At 40.1% G+C, this 19139-nt stretch overlaps 1 protein-coding gene across 1 annotated transcript; it reads right to left on the bottom strand.

The window, feature by feature from the left end:
• Positions 1 to 5042: 5042 nt before the first annotated feature.
• Positions 5043 to 17235, bottom strand: LOC122647816 (putative nuclear RNA export factor SDE5). Its single transcript, XM_043841124.1, has 6 exons — positions 17230 to 17235; positions 9952 to 9956; positions 9074 to 9144; positions 8880 to 8983; positions 8727 to 8797; positions 5043 to 5420 (listed from the first exon to the last, which is right to left on the bottom strand). Exons 3-6 carry the CDS (start codon positions 9088 to 9090, stop codon positions 5298 to 5300), a joined length of 315 nt encoding a protein of 104 aa, XP_043697059.1. The 5' UTR covers positions 9091 to 9144; positions 9952 to 9956; positions 17230 to 17235; the 3' UTR covers positions 5043 to 5297.
• Positions 17236 to 19139: the final 1904 nt, after the last annotated feature.

The raw sequence follows: 19139 nt of genomic DNA, 5'->3' as shown, positions 1-19139 counted from the left end.
CTCATCTTGAAGACATAAATGGGGAGGAGGAGGTGAAGGAGAAGGAGAAGAAGAAAGGAAACAAGTTTGAAACAGGGATAGCAAGAAAATAAAGAAACACCACCACCACCACCACATCATATTTCTTAAATTGAAGGTTCTTCAAATTAAGGAACAAAAACAAGGGTCGACGATCTTGATTCTTGAGGGACCAAAGAAGCTAATTGGTTTGTAAAATTACTGATGAGAGCCTTGGTTTTTATAGACACAAAATAGGAGGAAACCATAGGAATCCTAAGCTATTGATTTCCTTGTCAAAGGCCAAACCTAAGCTATTTTTCTTCTGACCACACCCAAAAAACAAAACCCTCCCTAAGTTACTGCTTTCAATGGTGTGAGATGTGAGAAACTGAGTTTCTTCCATGTAAAACACATTGAGAGGCCGGCCCAATTATAGTGTGACAGCATAATGGGTCCAATGGGCAGGTTATAAGGCTAAAGAGAATCTTGAAGAAATATATCAATGCATCCACACTAACTCGCGACTTTTACTTTGACTAACTTTGATTTTCGTTACGTGTCTAATGGGCTAAGGCAAGACTGATTCTAGTTCGCAATTTCTTCATAACTATTTGCTTTAGTTTAGATATTGATATCGATATTGGTCTCTGCCGACATCGATCTAGATTGACCTGGATCGGTCAATTTTACTCATATTTTTATTAAAGATCAAGCTTTTTTGACGATTTTATCTTTGATCTGATACCGATACCGACACCCAATCTAGGGTCGGCCAGGTATTGGTATATTGTCGATCCAGTTGATCTGATACCGATATCCCAATATCTATTTACAATTTTTTAAAACTTGCCAACGGTGAGTATGTGTTTATGCTAGTGTAAACTCGCAGGCACCATTCAAAACACAACAAATTTTGAGTCATGCCTATATGTTTCTTCATATGAACTCAACTTAGTTCTGTATCAAATATAAGTTTCGAGTTGAAGGATGGGAGAAGTCTCTCCCGTCTTATTACTGAATTGTCTTCCCATCAATGCCAAATTTGACTAGATCCTAATTATTAGAACCCAATAAAAAAAAAAAAAACAAAAATGCAAAGAAAGAAGTAACATAAGAATATGCAAAGGCGGGTAAAGCCTCAACTCATGGTAAGGACCAAGCCCCAAACAAAGGAAACACCACTTCACCTAACCAACCAAGGGAAAGAGCCCCAATGAAAAAAAATATAAAATAAAAAGACCAAAGATGAACGTCTGAGGATCAAGGGGACAGCACGGACCGCCAAAGAGAAAAAAAATCCAAACTTTCATCTAGGGTGGGTCCAAACGGAGTCTTTCTTACTTTTTAAAACCTCTGCAAGTCTCAAGACTTTTGACCAAGATTATTATCTTTTTTTGGTGGAAACCATTGTTGAAAAACGTCTTGACTTGAAGTCAAATGAAAAACAAATAATGTGAATAATTTTCATTTCTTTATGTTCACTTTTTGAGCTTGTAGTATCCCAATTTGGATCCTCTACTGCCGAGCTGTTCCATAGGATCGAGCTGTTTAGACATGATGAGACGTGTAATGACTATATTATCCCTATCCAAGCACCTTGCCCGAGTGGGGGTAAGGTGGTCATTGAACACCTCACCGTGTCTGGGCAGCTTGGTAGTAGAGGATCTAGGTCTGTATTATCCTGCATGGAAAACAACACAGATCTTCTAGGGCACATTGTCTTGTCTCGCTGTCTTTGCCAGACACAAGTCGGTGCATATTGACCCCTTACCTCCGCTCGGGCAAGACACTCGGGCAGGGGTAAGGCGATCAATGTGCACCGCCTTGTGTCTACGCAACACGACAGGAAGGACAGCCTGCGCCAGAAAAGGGGTGGGAAGAGTAGTGATTAGTTGTTATCCATAGAGGGGTCAAGCAACTTTATGTTATATTGAATAAAAAAAGCAGCCACATTCATTTTTATGATAGAACAGAACAGAGGCCAACACATGAAAATAATTTTCCAAAAGCTGGAAAGAGGGTTTAAAGTGGTGATTGTATTCATATTGGCCATTCCTTTCCTTAAAAAATTTACTTTTTCGTACTTGTATTATTATGGATCGATGGGGGAAGGTGGTGGGAAAGAGTGGTGTATTACAAAGAACTTTCTCTGTAACATTCGTGATGCATGTGTCTTAATGTGAATGGAAATATAGATTTGTTCAATATAGTCATATACAGTTATATAGCAAATCCCTACGAAAAGACTTGAATTACTTTTGAAACTTTATGTTGTCCCTCTCAATAGATTCAATTAATTGATCAAATTACAAATTGAAATGTAAGTGACTTTGCATATTTGTACTTTTGTGAGAGTGGGCCCTGGTGCAACGGTAAATGTTGCTCCATTGTGACCAAATGGTCACGGCAAGTCTGAAAACAGCCTCTTTGCGAAATAGGGGTAAGATTGCGTACATTTGAAAACTTAGGGTTGACATCCTCTGTGGGGGAGCATGGCCCTAGCATGCTCCCCAACGCAAGCACAGAAGCAATGAAAGCATGCACGTTGGAATCATAGGGGCAAGATTTCTCCTTTCATGTAGGCGGGGCGGTCATTTTACCCCCTATGTGTGGGCATGGGCAGTACACTCCCCCATGGAGAACTTTTCTCCTAAAACTTATGTTATTAACTTAAGAGCACACGTTCTTTGTCCAAGAGCGCATCTAGGCGTAGGCTACGCCCAGACACATGGAGCAGGACAAGGGCTACATTTGGGTACTTGGGGGGGGGGGGGGGGGATCGTTTCGCCCATCCCCATGTGTCTAGACGTACCCTGCGGCGAATGCAGAGAACTTTAGCCCTTAATTTAAAGCTCACCTAAAATTTCTACTAAAAAAAAAACTCACCAAATCATGGTTTGAAGTATCAATTTCGGATTGCCCGATATGGCTAAGGCTGTAAACGGATCGGATTCAACTCGGATAGTGCTATATCCGCATCCGCATCCGATTAGCTATCGGACGGATTCGGATAATGCTAAACGGATACGGACACGGATATGGATCGAATATTTTATCCGTTTACATGTAAATATAGCTTTTCAAATAGCTATAGCCCATCCGTATCCACATCCATTTAGCTTTCGGACGGATTCGGATAGTGCTAAACGGATACGGAGACGGATTTTGGCTATTCATGTACACCCCTAGATATGGCTAATATTGTACGGTTTTGAAGGTGACCGATACCGATGTTTGGTCGATACTGTATCAGTGAAACGGTACGGACAAGAGGTAAAATAGTAAAATAAAACTGTTTTTTTTTTTTTTTCAAGGATACCCAGGTAAACTTGTTCCGATACCTAAAATGGTAAATTAAAGGGAGATTAAATTTTTAAGCAGCAGCCACTTGATAGGACAGGTGAGATCGATTTCCAAAATGAGAGGAACATTTCAGGTCCTTGACCTTTCATTCAATGACTTCAGCTACATACTGGAAGATACAAATATTGGAAGATTTCTGGTTTTGTTCTCTTAGTAGATTTGGAGCTTCCTCTACTAAATTGGTTGTTCAATGGTTTCTTCAAACTCAAGGATTAGAATGGGATAAGTAGAGTGAATTTTAGGTATTCATCTTGTAAAGTTTGGAATTTGGTGTGGCATTTACGTATAGAAAGTTCTTAATGGTGCCTCATATGTTGAGAGAAGAATTTTGGCTGCTGGACCCCTAGGCCTAAGATCTGAACGTTTCCTTTAAGCTACTATTTATGATCTTCAGCTTTTGCCTGTTTATTCAATCACATCCTTGACCTAAGGGAATGATCAATTCCTAACCACTGATGAGTACTAAAGTTTATCAGGTAAGGAGTCTTGTATTATTATCTGCGATGGCAAACTATGATTCAATTGGCAGAGGTGGAGAATGGGCGTCCATACTTTAAAGTAAGACTCAGTATGTGGTGGTCATGCAAGGGTGGACACATGTAGAACTATGGACCATACTTAGCAAAAATGGAAATGGCGAAAAAAAGGAATCAGATAGTCTGGGTTTTATACGGAGTAAAACTCAGAATGGTATGGTTAAAAAAGAGAGAAAAAAAACTGAGAACGACAAAAGATGGAAACGGATGGTACAAATTTTAAACGTATAGATTTCAAAAAAAAAAAAAAAAAAACCAACAATATACTCATATAAATTGAGGAATTTTTACCTGAATACCTACATCTAATGTTCCAAAACAACTATAACAACCAACATTAATGCATATATGTTCTAAATCAATTATACGTTCCAAGATGTATCATCTAAAATACAATTCCAAATATCCAAAAACCATTAAAAAAATAAAACATATACAAAGTCCTATTGAAAAAAGTGGTTTTATAATGGTTGTTCTTTATTGCCATCACAAGCAACACACTCCCAGACTGATTGGGAACCAAGCTTTCACTTCACTTTATGACATTTCTGTTTTGATGAAGAGGTTTAGCTGTGTGTGTATTTTGAAAAAGAATAGACCTGCGGTTTCCATTGCTCACAAGTGGGGAATAAAATCAAGGGTTGAGAAACTCTCAGCCTCTGTTAAGTAGGATGTTAAGAACTTTTTATTTAATTCATCCAGTTTCATTTGTTCTCATAAAAAAAATCATACATTGCAGAGAGTATAACAGATTAAAAGAAAATAGCAATTGTAATTTGCAAATTGCAAGACAGAAAATAAATAAACTATAGAGAGCAATTGAAAAGAGAAATTAAAATTATCTTATTGTAGTTTTCTACCCAAATCTAAGTAATTATGGCCAAGAGTGATGTAAAATTACTGTATTTTTTTTTTTTTTAGATTTGTTTTTTTACTAGATGCACGAGTTAAAAACTGTCATGCACTAAGCTGCAGTCTCAAAAACAACCAAAACCTCAAAAATCTTCATTGAAGAATAACTGTCACCCATTTTTTTTTGTAAAAAAAAAAACTTCTCTTTCCATTTTGAGATAATTCAAAAAGAAAGAAATTGTGATAAAAAAATTGCTGTTGAGTTATCAGCTTTCTAAGGTTGCAGTGATGGAGCAGAAGAAGACTACCCAGCTATATATACCTGCCAAACCTTCCAGTCAAACTTCAAAATCACAAACATATCCCGAAGAAAACTCTTCAGATTCTTGAATCAATCACCTGTCCTGCTGCACTCCCAGCCTCACCGCATCAATTCTGTCCAAAGAGAACCAGGTCCCGCACCCAAAAAAATAAAACTTTTTTTTCTTTAAGTTCATCAAAAAATGAGGTGGTGGTAAGACCTCACAACCACCTGCGCTTCATCATTTATTGTGGTTTTCTTGCAAAACTAAGTTTTTTGGGGTCAATTTCATCCACTCGGATCAATATTGTCTCACCATTTCCTTCTTCTGTCCACTTAATTGATTGCCTCTCCAAAAGCTTCCTGACCTGCTTAAGAGTGTCAAAACTCATTTATCAGCTATTCTCATAATCTTTCCTCACTATAAAGAGATTCTGTTCCGTACATCTTGAAACTAGATACACAAGTAAGAGAAAATAAACCGGCAAACAAAAGTCAAAATACCACTTGAACAAAAATTAATACAATCAAAGACTCCAATTAACTAAAGTTCATTAGGCCAAAAGAGAGAGAACTAGCTCCAATTTACTTGTACACTGAGTCACTAAAATGAGAAAACTGACTTTATCCATACAATAATTGTCTCTTGCTTTTTCCAATCATTTGTGTCGGAAAATAAATTGTTAATTATAAAACAAAAATGAGATTCCACTAAAGTGGGAGATTCAGTGGAAAGTCCAAAGGTTCTTGAGGCAGATCTAAAGACTTACCGCAGGAGGAAGATCAAGAAAGGCAAGCCTAGTGTGACCTAGTTTGTTTAGTCTTTTAATTCAGTTTTTAACTTGTTTCTTTTATATTAAGGAAGGGTCCAATGCTGGTTCAATTTAAGTTTTTATTTTTCTTCGCTTTTAAGTTGAGTCCACATCAAACTTAAAGTCGGCATAGGCAGGTTAGGCTTTAGGTTTGATTGTGCTTTGTAAAGAGGAGTCGGCTAGGGGTCTTCCAAACCAACTCTATCTCTTTCCTTGTCAATAAAAGCAAACCCTGAGGCACTTTCATAGCCCACGATTTTTCTTATGAACAAACAAGCTGCTGTCGCTGCTCCTCTTCTCCATTGGTGAAGAACCTTGTGTTTGATTCTTCCAACCACCGTCTGGTGTGAAGCCCGGATGTTTCTCTTGTTATTATTCTTCTTCTCAATTAATTCAAGTAAATGCTTCTCTGAATTTTCTGCAATTCCTAGTCTGATCTGGAATTCATTAGTGTTTTTTACACAAAAATTTCAGTTGAGGGAATCTAGCCAAATCATCCCAAATTTTTGAAAAGTTGTTCTTAAACCTAAAGGAAGCCTTCAACAAGATTTTGAACTAGATCAGATGTGCTGATCTGGACCTGTGCTGAAATCCTATTCTGCCCTTATCTCTTTAGTTGAAGTTTTGTCCTCTGAATACCGACTCGACTTGCTGGTTCTACTGGTCTATTGTTGTTCATATTTATATCATGATCTGAAAATCGACTTATCATTATATTCCTATCTTATGAATTTTAATTTGAGTGGTGAAATTACGGATACTCATAACTTCTGATCCAGCCCTTGGATCGAGTTAAGAATTTCGGCAAGTGCTCTACCCTTTATTTGCTGAACTCGGCCCGAGTTTAGAGACCATATGAGCTCTTGATTTTGATTTATGTGATTTCTCCTTAATCTGGTTTTATAATCTCTGGGATTCGATTCTGTTTGTACTGTTTTGATTACGCAATTACAGTATTACATTAGTTCTCTTATGTTTAAAGGATAAAACCCGAACTTTGGATGAGCATTTGCACCAAAAGATTTATTCAAGGTTGGACCATCATCCATGGCATATCTATATAGCAAAGATTTATATAACTCAATTAATGGTACTGCAGAAGCCATCTGTAGCATGTGCCTGCAATTCATTTTATCCCTCATTGTTCCACAACATAAGAACTACATTAAAACAATAAAATGGATTCAATTTTCTATTTTTAACTATTCAGGTTGCCTGATGTTGTTCTTAACAAATAGGATTCTCCATCTCACCATCCAATCTAAGATAGATAACAGAATATTTTGTAAGTTGCAGAACAATAACAACATTAGGCACAAGTCACTGTTGAAATTGTCACCAATTCTATTTGAACTGTTCCACATTCCAGAGGAATAAAAGTTAGCTAGATGTTACGCTATGGCACTGCCCAAACTTGTGTCGTAATTTGCACTCCTGAACCTCAAGGCATTTCACCAGTGTAAGAATCCGAAATATAAATTTCAGTTGATTACGCAGTCAAAGAGAACAACAAAATATCAAGCTTTAAACACTTATAATCTTCCATTGGAAAAGTTTTACAGTAGGATCAAGATGACGTTTAGCAGATCCAACAAAGGATATATCAACAAGAAAGAAGATAGGTAGACATATTGCTGTCAATGCTTCAAAGAACAGTGGATTAATTTTCTATCATTTTGTTGGTCTGATCAAGGCAATGGATTATGTGAATGCAGTGTCAGTCCTATGGAATGGAGGCAAACTTCTAAACAACATCACTATGATAATTTGGACAATGAGATTTCAGGATGACGATTAATTGGACAAGGGAGGAATTACAAACACCTACAATTTCCTCCTTCCTGGGAGTTCTTATCCAAAAAATGCCAAGGACAGGGTTTTTATCATTAAATAATGGCCAATACAAACAAAATTGCTAGTGGATGCTCTTGAACATAGCTTGCAGATTACGGATCAGATTCTTGAATCAATCGCCTGCTCTCGGCACTCGAATTTGTCTCAGAATAAAAGCTTATAATAACTCAAACCCACTGCTCCCTACCCTCTTCTTAGCTTAAAATTACAATAATGCCACATCACATCACATCACGTCTACATATAAATACTATAAACAAAATTCTCTTATTTAAATGACTCCCAAGTTGCTCGATTCCCGAGGATCCAGAGTTGGGTGAAAAACTCAAGTTCGCAAGCTAGGCTGTTGCAACCTTTTTTTTCCTTTATTCATCTTGACATTTCAGCAATGGATCCCTACCCATCAGAAACTACACTTATTGGCTCTCTCCCAAATTTTGATGCAAAAAATATCCACTGTTTATTATTTATTTTTCTTTGATGAATATCTATGATAAATTTTTTAAATTATATATATATATATATGCCTAGGTTTCTCGATAAGTTTCAATTAACATCTAGATGATATACCCTCAGTTATAATCCCCTGAAATGGGTTGCTTTTCTTAAGTTATGACTTTAGGAGATCCAACAATATTATGACTTCTATCAAGAACTCTACTATAAGAAGTCATAACAAGCAAATAGAATGAAGTCAGATTCGCCAAATCTATTTCTGACGAGCAGATAGACAAGCTGTTAGAATTGTAATCATGTTTTTGTTCTGTTAGGAACCTCACTTCCATTTGGGTTTACAAAAAACCTCAACCACTCATCTAAAACTGGCCATTTCCTCTCTACGTTGTTCCTTTGGAGACTAGTCTTAAGAACAAAGTTGACTGAATTTCATTCCGTGTGAAAACATCAATCCCATAAAAATTGCACCAAGGAATGAATTCAACTGAAATAAGTGGTCACCTCAGAGCATAGTAGATAGATGGAAGAAGGTGGTTAATTAGCAAGCCTTACCAATCGTTTTCTAGCCCCTTTGGTGATGTCCGTAGCATTAGACTCCACAATAACTTTCAGGTACCGGATGACTGGCGCATAGGATGATATCAGATTCATGTAATGATACAACAATCACTCCAGCACAAAAACTGTGATATACAAATTCATTACCTGGGATGCCAGAAACTGAAGCAAGATGAAACTTCAGAAGACGTATTGCCTCCTTTGCATCAAAGTCATGCAAGTCAAGAGACATCTCTTCTTGGGTCTCATTTCTGCAAACAAATTCACACATGGAGTGGATTATAGTTATAATGAAGCAATAAGCAAAAGGAATAGGAAATGGGAGACAAGTGTCCACAGACCTGCAGTCAATAATCATTTGGGCAGATTTTTCATCTGCTTCCCGGGCCTTATTATTGTACAATTGTCCCTGGGATATCAAACGGTATTCATGATATTAAGCTTTGTTATGTCTCAATCTGTATAACCAGGGAAAAACATGGACGTAAAATGCAGCTATCCCAAACAATTTTCACATCAATCATGTTTCATAATCTCTACCCACATTTATAACTCTCAATGATGCAGTATCTAGGCACTAGCAGCAGTGCCTAGAAGAAGAAGACGAAGAAGAGCTTTTCCAGCTTTCCCAAGCCAGCACCCTGATCTGGAGTCTTCTACAGCCTTCTACAAGGCTTGCAGTTCCAGAATTTCTAGATTTCCTGATCACTTCAGAAAACTGAAGTTCAGTCCATTTTTGGGTCTTAGTTTGAGTTTTATTTTCTTTATTTTAATCATTATTAATGTCTCATTCAGGCTGGAAGTAGGATTTTGGATCCAGTCCTGTTTAAGTCAGTTTCCTTTGAAAATAAGACTCTGTAATCACAGCCATTGATTGGAGGAGTTGGAATCAGCTTTTGATTGTTCTTTTCTATCCTCGGGGTCTGAAGGGTCTGAAAACAAGGTTATAAATATATGTAAGCTACAGTACCCCATGATTTGCAGAAATAAAGAAGGCATTATTGCTGTTTGGGTCTGTGAATTTCAGACTTTGCATCTTTGGATTCAGGTCTGACTCAGTGAATTCTGAGTGTGCTGCTATGGATTTAGTAGCTGTAATCTGGTGGATTCATGATTGCATTATTTCAAATTTCCATTGTCCATACTTTTACCTCCTCCAATTGCATATCGGGTCAGGTCTTCTAATTCAAACCCCGCGATTCCATTATCTTAGTTAAATTTTTAGTTTCAGTTTCAGCTTTAAGAATCCTGTTCGATGCTCTAACTGCCAAATAATCTGCTTTATTTCTCTATCGAATTGTTTGCTGAATCTGAATGTCAGTTTGTAATTTTAAGTTCTGTTTCCTAAAGTTAATTTTCCAGAATCCTACTTCAATGCTACTCCTTCAATTCTGGCTTTTCTGGATCTGATTTTAAGAATCTGATTTCTGTTATTATTCCCATATCCCTGCTTATTCACTAAATCAGATCACTATTAGCTCACTGTTTATGCCCTTAAATCCCTGCTTTCAATTTCTGTTTCATCCAGGTTTTCAAGTTTCTTAACCCCAGTAGGAAAACTACATAACTTGACATATGTCCATTGGATCCAGTTCATATCTCGCAGTTCTGTTTTCCCTATTAACCGAAGCACTTGAACTGGGTTTCCCCTTAATCATATCTGTCTTAACTGAATTATTTGGTTTTCTCTGAGTCTGGTTTGGTTCCTATCCCTGTGGTCTTTGGGATTCTGGATTGCACTTAGAGATTTCTTAATCCTAATCCCTTAGGCGACTAGAAACCACACAACCACAGTTTGAAGAACTGGATTGGGGGAATCGGTTGATTCCTTACCGATTCAGGAGCAGTACAGAGGATTGGCCAGGTATCTACATGCCAAGACACATGGCGTATTCTCAGGGATTTTTACAAAAAAGAAAAAAAAAAAAGGGAAAGTTCCAGAAGAAGGAGAGGGAGATGGAGGGGCACGGCCACATGGGAAGCCGGAGGGGAAGGAGAGGGGGAGAGGGAGGAAAAGGCAGAGTCCCAGGGGGGGGGGCAGGGGAGAGGAGTGAAAAAAGGAGGAAAGAGAGAGAAAGAGAAAGAGAGGCGAAGAGCAAGGGTGAAGGGATCGAGAAGTTGCAAAGGGAGGGCCGGGATGGGGGAGAGCCGGAGTCCGAAGCAGAGGGCTGAAGGGGGTGGGAAGTAGCAAAGGGGGGTGGTGTCGGGGGAGGGATGGGTTGAGGGGGAGGAGCAGGGACAAGGGACGGGGAAGGAAAGACGGAGGAGAGAAAGAGACGGAGAGAAAGGGTAAAGTGGGCGGGAAGTTGCAGAGGGTGTGGCGTCGGGGGAGGGGGAGGGGGAGAGGGAAAGCTGGAGTCCAAGGGGGAGGGGCAGGATAGGGGAGAGAAAGAGGGAGGAGAGAGACGTAGAGAGCAGGGGTGAAGAGGGTGGGAAGTTGCAAAGGGGTGGAGTCAGGGGAGGGATGGGGGGAGGGGGAAGGAATGAGGTAGGAGAGAGAGGCGTAGAGCAGGGGTAAAGGGGACAGGAAGTTGCAGAGGTCTCCTTTGAACAAACAACGGCAGAGCGGGAATCCACTGGGAACGCATCATCTTCTATCTCTTTGGTGCCATCACCATCATCATCATTTGCAATGCCTCCGAGGGTGTTAACTTCTCAAACATCCCTTCTTCAAGCTCTGTTTTTCCCTCTTATCTAAACTGTGCTTCTGGTCGCAGTTCCAATCGCCCTTAGGAGTACTACCTGGTTCCCACACCAGGGCGTGTTGCATCCAGAGAGGGAGGGGAAGTCGAATAGGCAGGGGAGGGGGAGGGGGAGGGGGAGGGAGAGGGAGAGAGAGCAGAGGGAGAGAATTGCAGAGAGAAGGGGTAGAGGGAAGGGAGGGGGATGGGGAGCTGGAGACAGGGAGGGAGAACCGGAGAGGTAAGTTGTACAGAAAGGGGAAGAGGGACTGTGAGAGAGTTGCAGGGTGTGTGTGTGTGTGGAGAGAGAGAGAAGACGTGTTTTTCTTTTAAGGTCGATTCACATCCGATCCAACAAAAGTGGATCGGTGGGGGTAATGGGCCCTATTCAGGCCAATTCCAACCCCAATTCCGATTACTATAACCTTGCCCATCACTCAATGTGATGTATAAGAAAGAAGGAAACAAAAAAGAGTGGCCCAGTGCCGCAGGCTCCTGCTACTGCAAGGTCTGGGAGGGGCAAATGTATGCAGACTTACCCCCTGCTTTACAGGAGAGGCTGTTTACAAGTTTTGAACCCACAACCAATAGGTTGCAAAATGCAACTTCACTGTTGCGCCAAGGCTCACCCACTTCTTATAAGAAAAGAATTAAGCACAAAAGTTTTAAAGAAAAAAAAATGGTCCAAAAGGGAAGGGCCTTTGTGGAAAAAAAACAGTCAGCCATTTCAAGTGAAGACACATCCAACCCATAAAATAAAAAAAGAAGGCATCATGCTGCCCGACATATATACAAGCTGTACAATTTTATTCCAATGTAATACATTATCAAATTCAGAAACCAGGCTACATTTTGTGTATGGTTCACAATGAGTTAACTTTTCCAAATACATTGTTTTTCTACATTTCTAGTAAATTCACTAAACTACTCCAAAAAGTGTCATGATGTCATGATAGTATACGTCTGGTGAATAAATGTAAAGTGTGCCTCTTGGCATATTCATAAATTATTTATAAAATTACAACAGTTTGGAGGAAATTCTGGTCATACTGTAACAAATCAGAAATGCCATTGTCAAGTAGTCAAACTTTCCTTTTCTGTTCTGCTGTAAAATGACAGCATCATTTTCTTTTTTTTGGTGAAGGTAAGTATAATTGTATTAAGGGAAAGGCCCATGCCTCCAAAGTGGGGGGAATCTCCCAATCACACCAATGGCAGCGTGGGAAACAGTATCATTTACATGGGGCCCACAGAGGAAAGAGAAAATTAAAAAAATTAATTGTGAGGTAGTATGCGGTACCTTGGGTGCGTAGGAAACTTTTTCCCTTGTATTAATAACCACAAAAATGCTCACTGTGCAGATGGGAGCTATACAAAAAGCCTGGCACTCAGGCAGCCTGCTGCCCACAACTGACCCTCTACAATATAACCAACCCCCAACCATACATGTATTCAAGAGAGCAAAAACTACAAGGAACTAGCAACCCATCCCCCTTAAAAGGTACTACTACTCTCCAGAACAAAAAATCTCCATTTATCTCATATACATAAAGTATTTACTCCTCCAATTTCAGATAGAGCCGAACACCAACTGAACACCATCCACATTGCATTACTGTCCTTTCTGCAGCCTCCTCCTTAGCCACAAACGTATGGGCTTCTCTCCTTCCAAACGCTGTCCTTTCTGCAGTCTCCTATTTAGCCACAAAAGTACGGGCATTGCTCTCTATCCAAATGCACCAATAGATTGCAAAGGAAATATCTTCCAAAGTTTGATCACCAGGCTCAGAGCCAAGACTTTGAGTGATCCTATCAACGCCATGTATTTGAAGAAATGTTACCCGCAAGTCCCCAAATCCTTCAACAGCCCAAACTTCACCCATTTCATAAACAAACTGTTAAAGATTACTACCGTGAGGGGGAGTGTCCGAGTTGAGTAGTAATCGTTGGGTTATGTTGAGTGGCAGTTGAGTTGTAGTTGTAGTTTCCTTGTACTTGTTTACTTACTTTTAGTTATTTACTTACATTGTAATTAGACTAAGACTCTTAGTAGGTTTCCTACTAAGAGTCAATTACTTGAATATGATATAAGTGAAGGGGCTAGACCATGATAGCAGGATTCTGAATTCTATCGTGGCCTAGGATTCTCTCCCTTTTTTCTCCCATCGTCTCTCTCTTCCTCTCTCTCAGTTCTCTTCTTCCTCCTCCTCTTCTCTTCATCTTCCTCACAGGTCCTGGTTTTTAAATCAAGTTTTGTCACACAAACAACACGAGAGTTGGGTAAAATCCAATCCAACCCCATTGTGTTGAGGCATCACCCCCCATACCTCCAATGCAAAAGCACAAGAAATATAGAGATTATATCCATCTTCTTGCCTCTCCCCACACAGCTTACACACATTCCACAACCTCCAACCAGGGGCAGTAAAATTTACATGGTGAGAATCTTTTCCAACACGTCAGTCCACATGAAGAAACAAATCCTTGGGAGGCATTCCATATCACCTTATAAGGAAACAACTCCTCCCCCCACATTCTCCACCCCCCTTGACAAAGCATCTTGAAGAACTACTTGACCAAGAACAGAGGACTCCTTCCACCACCCCACATCACATCCCTGCCCTACTTTAACTTTGTCCTCTCCAGCACATAGATTAGACCAACTATCCTCTCCACCTCTCAATCATGAGGTTTCCTTCTAAATTTAGGAGTCCATACCCTCTGACCCTCAAGACATTGCTCCTCCAATGATCCTTCCCCACACTGATTATCATGCCAGAACTTCACCCTTTTCCCATCCTCTGCACAAAAACTCACCCCCCTTTAAACTCTGGAGACACCTTCCCTATCACCTTTCACAACTGAACCCCATAAGCAGCATTAATATCTTTAGTTTCCCAAACCAAACCCCCCCCCTTCATGCCATACTTTGCCCAAATCACATCCTTCCACAGCCCCTCCTCTTCCCCAAGTCTCCTCAGCCACTTACCCAATAGGGCAATATTTACCGGCTTTACAGGCCTAATGCCCAAACTACCCCTCTCCTTCAGCCAGCATACGCTCTCCATACCCACCAAATGATATCTCAACTGGTCATCTTTCCCATGCCACAAAAAATCCTTCTGGAACTTCTCAATTCACTTTGCCACTGCAATAGGCATAGAGAACGGGGACATGAAATAAAAAGGAATGATAGAGTGCACTCTTGATAAGAGTATGCTTCCCACCCCATGGTGTCAAGTCTCGATATGATACAGTACAATACGAACAATTTGGTCCGATAAGTATTGAGATGGGCCATGTCAATATGATAGAGCTGACACCCAAGAATGTTTATGTACGAACTGTATCAAACCGATTACGGTATCATCATTGACTGATATAAATCTCTGTTTTTTTTGGGGTAAGATGGACTGATATAAACCGACACTGTACTAATAGGGACCAATACAGGCTGTTACATAGGCTGTCAAAACCCAAAATCCCAGTTTTTGAAAGAAAATTTCTTCCTACTCTGATTTTTTTGCCAAAACCTAAGTGGATGTCATCTACACTCAAGAACAACCTAGAAGAAGTGATTAAAAGGCAATATTTTACACTTGCTAATAAAGATTTGAATCACATAGATTTTTCATTTCCAAACCTTGATTTGTCTTTTTCAAATCTTCTTGCTTAATTGCTTCTTATGACTTATTAGTAGGTTTGATATTACACTTGCCAATGAAGATTTGAATCATAGATGCTGCCAAGACAGAGATAATCTGACAGTGGTTGGATATGATTACTTTTTTTTTTGGTCAAAGTTGGATATGATTACTTATTACTTAGTTAGGGTGTATAATGGTTAAAAATATTGTTTTGCATGTATCATAAGCATATCCATGCATATCTAGCATCTATCCGTAACGTCTCTTAAAACCAGCTTTCCAATATGCCGCCCAATACCAATACTTGACACCTTGTCCCATCCTTAGACAAAACTTCGCACTCCAAAATTGACAGCTTCAATTGAAATATATCTACCAAACCTATAGGCTGAAAAACCATCCATTCTGACTGCTTTTACTGGAAATTAAACTTTTGGACAATGTGAACTAAAAGGGTCGCTGTTTACTGCTGATGAAAGCAAAGCAATGGCCCCATTCTTTCCGTTATTCTCTATCACATCCTCCACCCGTCATTTGAGCATGAAGATAATGATGTGGCAGGCTATATCCTCTACTTGAACATGACAACACATTTGAACTTCGAAACAAATGAAGCTGATAAAGAGCAATAGGAGGTGTCGTTATCCAAATGTTTACACTGATAAAGATTAGTATTTCAACTTTCAAAACATATACACACCTACCCAAGACATAGGATGTGGTGAAGACCTTTTGATAGATTTTTCTTTTGGATGAGTGATGCAGATACATCACCAAAAGAGGCTTAGTTTGATGGGAATAAGTCTAGGATTAGGTTCTATACATATTGGGCCTAGATATCACACATGCCCAACTTGACTATGGGCTTAAGTGAAATTGAGAGAATGGCTTAACTGAATAGTTTGTTCACTCAGCCCCTTCATTTATATCTTTTCGAAAATAGGCAGAATTACAAGAATACCCTGTACAGCCGACTATGCTAATAACAGGGGAAAAAAACAAGTAAAAAAGCAAAAATACCCTTATAGGGTTACATAATTCAACACTCCCCTTCAAGTTGGGGTATAGATATCACACATGCCCAACTTGACTATGGATTTAAGTGAAATTGAGAGAATGGCTTAACTGAATAGTTTGTTCACTCAGCCCCTTCATTTATATCTTTTCGAAAATAGGCAGTATTACAAGAATACCCTGTACAGCTGACTATGCTAATAACAGGGGGAAAAAACAAGTAAAAACCCAAAAATACCCTTATAGGGTTACATAACTCAACACTCCCCCTCAAGTTGGGGCATAGATATCACACATGCCCAACTTGACTAGACTAGGATGACATAACTTTCCACTTAGACCTTTAGTGAAGACATCAGCAACTTGATCATCAGATTTCACAAAACGTATACAAATCTGCCCACATTCTAACTTCTCATTGATGAAGTGTCTGTCGATCTCCACATGCTTGGTACGGTCATGTTGCACTGGATTATGGGCAATGTTGAATGCTGCTTTGTTGTCACAGTACAACATCATTGGAAGATGAACAGAACCACTAATATCATGGAGTAAACTCTGAAGCCACAATAACTCACATATGCCCTGGGCCATGGCACGGAATTCGGCTTCAGCACTGGACCTTGTCACCACATTTTGCTTTTTACTTCGCCATGTGACTAGGCTACCTCCCACAAAAGTACAATAACTTGAAGTGGATTTCCTGTCAGAGTTACCACCCTAGTCAGCATCTGTGTACGCCTCAATGCGAAGATGATCATACGGAGACAGGAGAATCCTTTTTCCTGGAGCTAACTTCAAGTAATGGAGAATACGAAGAACAGCAACCATATGAGTGTAGGGATCATGCATGACCTGACTGACCAAGCTTACAGCAAATGCAATGTCCGGACTAGTGTGGGAGAGATAGATTAGTTTTCCCACCAATCGTTGATATCGCCCCTTATCAACTGGATCACTATCCTTCTCTTGCAGACGAGTAGTAGCCTCCACAGGAGTGTCACATGGATGACATCCTAACAAACCAGTCTCTGAGAATAGGTCTAGAACATATTTCCTTTGGGAGAGAAAAATGCCTTTGGGAGAACGTGCAACTTCAATCCCAAGGAAGTACCTGAGCTACCCTAGGTCTTTTATTTCAAATTCTCGGCCCAGGAAGGTCTTCAGGTGGGAAACTTCAGCTGAATCATTACTAGTCACAACTATGTCATCGACATAGACTATAAGAAGAGTGACCTTATCCCCTTTCCGCTTGATGAATAAGGAGTGATCGGCATTGCTCTGTTTGTATCCTACAAAGATCATTGCTTTATGAAACCTTCCAAACCAAGCCCTAGGGGATTGCTTCAGCCCATATAATGCCCGCTTCCACCCGCAAACCTTCCCATCGCTTGTCACAAGAGAAACCTAGAGGAACCTCCATGTAAACCTCCTCTTCCGCCTCCATAGAGGAATGCATTTTTCATATCCAATTGCCGCAAATCCCATCCTAGATTAGCAAAGATATGACAAAGAAAACTCGAACAGTTCAACTTTACAACTGGAACAAACATCTCTTGATAGTCAATCCCGTAGGTCCGAGTAAAGCCTTTGGCTACAAGCCTGGCCTTATATCTGTCCACAGCTCCGCCTACCTTTTGCTTGACAACAAACACCCATTTACACCAACTAGCTTCTTACCCGAAGGAAGAACCACCAGCTCCCACGTCTCATTTTTTGATAAGGCCGTAATCTCTTCCATCATGGCTGCTTTCTACTTTGGATCTGCAATTGTCTCTGCCACTTTTGAGGAATAGAAACAGAGGAAAGAGAGGACACAAATGCATGATAGGAAGGAGACAGAGCATCACAGGAAACAAAATTGGAGATGGGGTGTTGGGTGCAAAACCTAATGCCTTTGCGGGTAGCAATAGGTAAATCAAGAGAAGGATCCTTACCAGGTGGTGCAGGAGGGTATGGATCTGGATCAAGCTCTGACGATTGAAGAAGTGGTACAGTAGTGGTAGTCACAACTTACTCTTTGTGCTTCTTGGTATAGACTTGATCAACAGGAATCTAACTTACAGGTCTACGCTCCCCCTGAATAGGAATCATACGAGAGACTGAGGCGGGAGATGCTGAGAAGAAGGCTCCCCGAACAAAAGCCGGTAGAAGAGCGTACACGCTTCAACCCTGGATCATGCTAAACCCCTGAAAAGGTGCATCGAGAATAATATGTCGTGATTCATTGAAGATAATATCCATGGTAACAAATGTACGCCGAGTGGGTGGATGATAACATTTGTAACCTTTCCGGGCAGCAAGTAGCCCAAGAAAATACACAAACTGCTCCGAGGATCGAGTTTTCCATGAAGAAGATGGTTGTGAACATAACAAACACAACCAAATACTTTTGAGGGACCACAAAAGAAGAACCCTGGATGAGGTCAACAAGGGCACGGACATCAAGGACAGAGTTAGGCATACGGTTGATGAAGTAGGCAGCAGTGAGGATAGCATCACTCCAATATGGAGAAGGAACGTCCTGTCAAACATAATTGCTCGAGCACTTCCGAAGGTGCCGATTTTTTCTTTCACCACTCCATTCTAGGTCAGGGTATCTACACGGCTGGTCTGATGAAGGATGCCATTTTCAGCCAAGAAATTTTGGAACTGGCCTTCCATGTACTCCTTGCCATTATCACTCTGCAGAATTTTTAAGGTGGCATTGAATTGGGTCTGGACCATATGATGAAATGGCTAAAAACATTGAAAAACCTCACTCTTGGCTTGCATAATTTACATCCAAGTGGTCCTAGTAAAGTAGTGAATAAAAGAAACAAACCATCTATGGCTAGAAATAGAAACACAACGGACAGGGCCCCACACATCAAGATGAACTAAACCATCGAGAATAACTTCTTTTATTTAATGGTGAGTAAGTGTAACGAGTCTGCTTAGCCAAAACAAGCTTCACATAAAAACTCATCCTTTTTATCGTGCTTTTAACTAATCGAGAAACAAAAAAGCTAAGGTTCAAGAGGAGGGTGACTGCCGACAATGCCATAGATGGAGATCCGAAGAAG

The sequence above is a fragment of the Telopea speciosissima genome, unplaced genomic scaffold (genome assembly GCF_018873765.1).
Source record: "Telopea speciosissima isolate NSW1024214 ecotype Mountain lineage unplaced genomic scaffold, Tspe_v1 Tspe_v1.0182, whole genome shotgun sequence".
Taxonomy (NCBI): Eukaryota; Viridiplantae; Streptophyta; class Magnoliopsida; order Proteales; family Proteaceae; genus Telopea; species Telopea speciosissima.
The sequence above is the reverse complement of the archived record's forward strand: the minus strand, read 5'-3'. Positions and strand labels throughout refer to the sequence as shown.